The sequence below is a fragment of the Silene latifolia genome, chromosome 10 (genome assembly GCF_048544455.1).
Source record: "Silene latifolia isolate original U9 population chromosome 10, ASM4854445v1, whole genome shotgun sequence".
Taxonomy (NCBI): Eukaryota; Viridiplantae; Streptophyta; class Magnoliopsida; order Caryophyllales; family Caryophyllaceae; genus Silene; species Silene latifolia.
Genome location: NC_133535.1, coordinates 38141705 through 38147736, shown reverse-complemented (window position 1 = coordinate 38147736; position 6032 = coordinate 38141705). Strand labels below are relative to the sequence as shown.

Sequence of the window (6032 nt, the reverse complement as noted above, 5' to 3'; positions counted from 1 at the left end):
GAAATTTTGATGTAAATTTGTAAGAGTTACATAAATTAAATTAATTTATAGAAAAATGAATTAAATCTATAAAATAAGACAATTACGTGGCAATGAGTTTTGATGCTCACATTTACGTGGCATTTACGTGGCATTTTTGGATCCTACGTGGCTTTGTCTACGTGGCGTTTATTAGTCATTTTAGGGTAACCTTTTAATTATATTTTATAGATTTATTAACATGTTTTTATCACAAAAGTTCAATTAAAATGTCAATATTGATTATAAATTATGAAATTTTGATGTAAATTTGTAAGAGTTACATAAATTAAATTAATTTATAGAAAAATGAATTAAATCTATAAAATAAGACAATTACGTGGCAATGAGTTTTAATACTCACATTTTCGTGGCATTTATGTGGCATTTTTGGATCCTACGTGGCTTTTTCTACGTGGCGTTTATTAGTCATTTTAGAGTAGCCTTTTAATTATATTTATAGATACGGAATAAACGCGCCATTACCAATACGCGTTTTATAAAGGAAGCACGCCATTAGGATTGACGTGTCTTTATAACTTGAAGGAGTGTGAGTGTAGAGAATACCAAGTAAGCCTCTCTATCCTCTTCTTTTCCTCTATTTTTCTCATCCCACGGCAATGTTAGGGTTCATTGTAATTGTTGAGTCTAGGCAAGATCCAGTCTTTTATCATTCTCCTTCTTCTTGATATTTTATTCTTCTTTTTTTTTATTTTATTGTTTACTCATTTCTAGTTTATAATTTAGTTAACATACGAGTAAATTTAGAAACAAGTTTATTTTGAGTAGATTAATGAAAAAGGTAGGGGCTTTATGCCCAAAGATTGAAACTTTAATACACTATTTCGAAAAAATGAAAAGATTTAGTCTTTAGATTACTGAAATAAGCATCCTACAAAAATACTTCATAGAAATTATAATTATTATGATATTTTATTTATTTATCGTTGCGATCTTAAAATATTTTCTTTCTTTATATTGAAAGTAATTTTAATCATTTCCGGCTTGCTTACTTTGCTTCAAGATCCAATCTTTTTGTTTGAATTCTCTAGTTTTCGTTTAAGGTATCTTCCTACTTCTAACCTGATATACTCGTATTATTTTCTTCTCTTTTTAGTATTATTATTGTTTTCATTTCTAATTTATAGTTTAGTTAATACTCCTATTATGCTTATTTAACTTAGGATTTTTTGTCAAACACAACCTTTTAAAAACTTTTTTTTCCAAACACCACCTTTAATAATTTTTTTTTGTAAAATACGACATTTTGGCCGGATTCCGACAACTTGAATCATTTTCGTTTATTTAAAATTTTCACACAAGAGACCTCTTTTTACTTTCTTTTTTGTTTTCCCTCCAAATCACTTCCCTCTTTCTTTATTTTTCCTCCATTTATCAAACCAACCCTTTCTTTATTTATTACCCTTCATTTATGAAAACCTCTCTCTCTCTCTCTCTCTCTCTCTCTCTCTCTCTCTCTCTCTCTCTCTCTCTCTCTCTCTCCCTCCCTCTCTTCTCTTCTCTTTATACATCTCACTTTTAAACCTGAAATACTTTCACAATTTCCAACGGCAGCTCAATTTCTTCATCGACACCGCTGCTAAGATGTCGTTGTGGCATCCCTGCTACAATGAAAACCTCTATGACCAAAAGAAATCTAGGGAGAAGGTTTTTAACATGTAAGTTTTTCAACCCGAAAAACCCAAATTCGGGGATGCAACTATTTCAAGTGGAATGATGATCCCATTAATGAAATAAGCAGTTTAAGGTCGGAAATAGCGGAGCAAAAACAAAGATTGGAACGATTAGAAGGCAAAAAAATGTTGTTGTGACAATGAAATTGAAGATATGAGCATGGAATTGAAGCTGCTAAAGAAGAAGAATAAAAAGATGAATTTGACATTTAAAGCTCTTATTGTCATTTTAATTTTTCTTCTTTATAAGGTGGTTTAGTAGTTGATTAGTTATGTACTAAAGCTTTTTTTAATGTGCTTATCAATGCTGTTTTACTCTTCTATGTAATGTCCTTATTCATGTACTCAAATTATCCAAGTAATCAAAAGTTCTCTTTAATTTAGGCAATCAACTTGAATGCCATTTCACATTTGTTGAAGAAATACATTGCACACCTATTTGACAAACACAAAAGCAAAGCTTCTGCCTTAATAAAAGTTGTACATTAGTACTATCAAACACAAAAGCCTACAAGGCATCACTGTTTACAACAAATTTTAACACACAAAGTAAGTGTGCATTGTTTGCTGCCCTTTCCAGACATTAGTGGACATTGTTTGTTATAATATCTTCGCAAACACAAAGCTTGTTTACTACAAAAGTACTGATAAACACAAAAGCCTAGAAGGCATTGTTTACAAATTTTGACACACAAAACAACCACAATTGGCACTTCTTTGTTCACAATGCCATGTCGAAGGTTGCTCACAATTAGCACTTCTTTCATTCATACGAGCATAAGACTTTGGGACTGGCATTGGTTTGGTTGAGGTTGACTGCTTGTGCATGGAATCTCCTGAAATGCGGATTCTACCTGAGTTGTCTGCAATAATGAAAAACCGACATGAAACCAAGTGAAAGTATCTTGGTAAAAAAGTTATCTCACAAAAAATAAATTAAAATCATAAGCACTCATAAGGAGGTTGTACCTTAGTACCCTTCCGAACAGTTGTCTTCTTAGGCTTCTTTGCAATTCCAGGATTCTATCATGACTTCATGTAATGTCCTTCAATGCTAAAATTGTTACATTTGACATGCTTCTTCTTTGCCGTTCTAGCATTGTTTTTCTCATTTGGATCCCTTCCAGGCATTTTCCTAAATGGAGGAGGAGTTGGTTTCACATGGGTGGTTTTTTCTCAATTATTGGTGCCAAGCAGAGGTTGGATATGAGTTGAATAATTAAGCCTATACAAGTCTCTTGAATAAGCTTTGTGTACATAAGTCACGGGGTCAATCCTTTTCTTTACAAGACAACCATATGCATGAGCACATGGTATGTCTGTCAGCTCCCACTGAAAATACTCACAAGTCATCTTATCTAGATTCACCACCCATCTGTCATTCACATCAGCTTTAGAGGTTACCTCAATCTCCATCAAACCAGACTGCAAAATTTGGTAATTTCTACTCTGTTTTGCAACCTTATATAAAGACTTAGTGGTGGTATTCATAATGCTACTTTTGTACTTGTCAAGTATTTGGAATCTGGTAAACATTCTATTCATTACATATCTCCTAATCCATTCAAATAATGTTAAAATAGGTTTATCCCTACACTGCTCTAACACACTATTAAAGCTTTCACAACAGTTGTTGAGTAAAAGTTCTGACTTGGTTTGACTACTAAAGGGATGCCTAGACCAGTGTTTAAGAGAGATTGCATTTAAGTAAGCAAATTCACCAGTTGACATACGTTTTATACACTCAATGCTCATGACAAATTCATGCTTGGTGTATGCTCTACCAGCCTTCTAAAACATCTGCTTATACTCTACATCATTGTATGTTTTGCTGAAACTAGCCTAAATGTGCCTTGCACAAAATCTCAACTCTACATTAGGGGTTACAATGTTGAAGCCTCCATTAATCCCTGCACAAAACCAGAAATAAAAGTAACTTCATTAGCTTTTTATTCAAAATTAAAGCAAGTGTACATCTCCTAGTCAGGGAAAAAATACAAGTTCAAGTGCATCTTTAAGTAAGTCACTGACCTTTTGTCTGTCAGAAATAAAAACAAGTTCATCCTTGGATTTGAAGTAGGAGTCTTCTTGTGCAACAGACTCAATGTCTTGTACAAGTAGTCGAAGAAACCAAGTCCATGTTTCCTTATTTTCTACCTCAACTACAGCCCATGCTAAAGAAAATATGTTACAGTTACTGTCATTCTCAACAACTATCAACAAAATCCCTGGGTACAACCCATTCAAATGACATCCATCAAGGCCTCTAATAGGCATATAACCACTACAGGCACATATAAATTCTTTGAAAAAAAAAGGTGGGGTTCTATCAATCCAACCTAGTGAAATGAACATTAAACTACCAGGGTTTTGCTTCTTCACAGTGTCTGCAAAGTCCCATACCCTCTTGTATTGTTCTGCATCCAGCCCATAAATCATCGCATAAGCTTTTTTCTTTGCTATATAAGCCTTGTGATACCCTACCTCAACACCAATATCTTTCATGACCTTTCCCATCAAAGTAGTGACCTTGAAATTTGGATCTAACCTAAACTTATCAATATATTTTTCAGCAAGATATTCAGAAGTAACCTTTGTGTTTTTGTTAGCCAATAAGCAATTGTCGTTGTGTTTTAATGTGAGGCTCTTTATTTGGAAGGTATTCTGGCTCTCAATTAACCTTCCATAAACTCTGAATCCACACTTATTCTTACTACCACAAATACATTTGTCAAACTTAGCTCTCTTCTTGTCCCACTCACAATCACACCTTTGTTTGCAATAAACAGTCACTCTCTTCACGGAAATGTGCAAGTAGTAATAGTTATAGCCGTCTTCAATACAGTGAAACCTCAAAGCCTTCTGAAAGACCTTATAGTTTGGAAATTTCAACTCTTTAGTCAAGACACAACTCCCTTAAATCCGATTGCTGGATTAAAAGATGGGTACTTTACACACTCAACATCTGAATCAGCTTCACTTTCTAGCTCATCCTCATCAGATAATACCACATCATCACTCACCTCTACAGTCTTATCATCTCCTTCCCATTGTTCAACATTTATATCATCAAAGAAACCACCTAAATCACCTCCTACATTCCCTTGTATATCAGGGTCAACAGTTTCAGCAAATAACTCATCTTCAACTACTTCATCATATAAATCATCTAATTCATCATCACTTAGCTCAATAGGTACATAATCAGAATCACAAGATTCATTCTCATCAATCTGAGATGTCTTAGAAGGGGCTTTTTTTAGAAGCAGATTTAGGGGCTTTTTGAGTAGCTGTTTTAGGAGCTTTTTAGAAGCAACTTGAGGGACTTTAGAAGACGTTTGAGAGCTTGGTGTAAGAGATTTTGAAGGAGCTATTTGAGCAGCTTTTTTAAAAGCAGTTTGAGGGGCTTCAGCTGTTTAAGGGGCTATTGAAGGAGCTGCTGAAGGAGGTGTTGTTTTAAGGGAAATTTTAAGGTTCTTTTTTGGAGTTGTGTGAGGTTGTGTGAAATGGGGAGGAAGAGTGTTATGTGGTTCTGGGTGAATAACTCGCAAAGGCTTTGGGTGAGTTAATAATTGCTTTTCGGCAATGCTTTTCACAACCAACTTTGTTTTTCTAGGGGTAGTTGGCTTTGTACTTTTGAATACATTGTCATAAAACTCTCCTCTCTTTTCTGGTGTCATATCTTTGACCACATACAAAGTAACAATGCCTTGATTATCTTTTGTTCTCAACAATTCTACCACATCTTTATCATATCTAATTTTCTGCCTCCCAACCAAGTGGTGTTAGTCCAGTTGTAACCGGGTTAAACCTTGAAGCTTGCAGAAATGCAGGAGTTGAGAGGTCCCGGGTTCGACTACCAGTTGGGGCGATGATCACTTGGCCACTACAGGCCCCGAAGGAGGGTGGCTTACACGGTCCATGTGGTGGTGCAGGAATGTATGGGTCCGGGGGGATTCAACCCCCTCATCATCAAAAAAAAAAAAAAATCTGCCTCACAGCAAACACACCCAATCCTTTTCTCACAAACCAAAAAGATTGTGTATCATCACACTTCAGCTCCTTTCTTAATACATCATTGAAATAGTTTAAGCTTAACTTTTTAAAAGTCATCTCCATTCAAACACGCCCACCAACATATTAAGTCTTACATTGTCGGTCCGTAAAAAATATATCATCCAACCATACCCTAAGTCTAGCCTTGGTGTTGTCATTCATTTTTCAAGATTCTGCAATCAATTAAGAATATTAAATAATGGGTTCAGATTATTATATGCAGTTAACATGTTGTCAAATTAAGAAACCTAATTAAACAACAAT

General features: G+C 34.7%; 1 protein-coding gene across 1 annotated transcript; it reads right to left on the bottom strand.

Annotated features, from left to right (window-relative positions):
* Window positions 1-2888: 2888 nt before the first annotated feature.
* On the bottom strand, window positions 2889-3443 carry LOC141607463 (uncharacterized). The gene has a single exon (XM_074426812.1). The coding sequence runs from the start codon at window positions 3441-3443 to the stop codon at window positions 2889-2891; it is 555 nt and encodes a 184-aa protein (XP_074282913.1).
* Between the last annotated feature and the right edge of the window lie 2589 nt (window positions 3444-6032).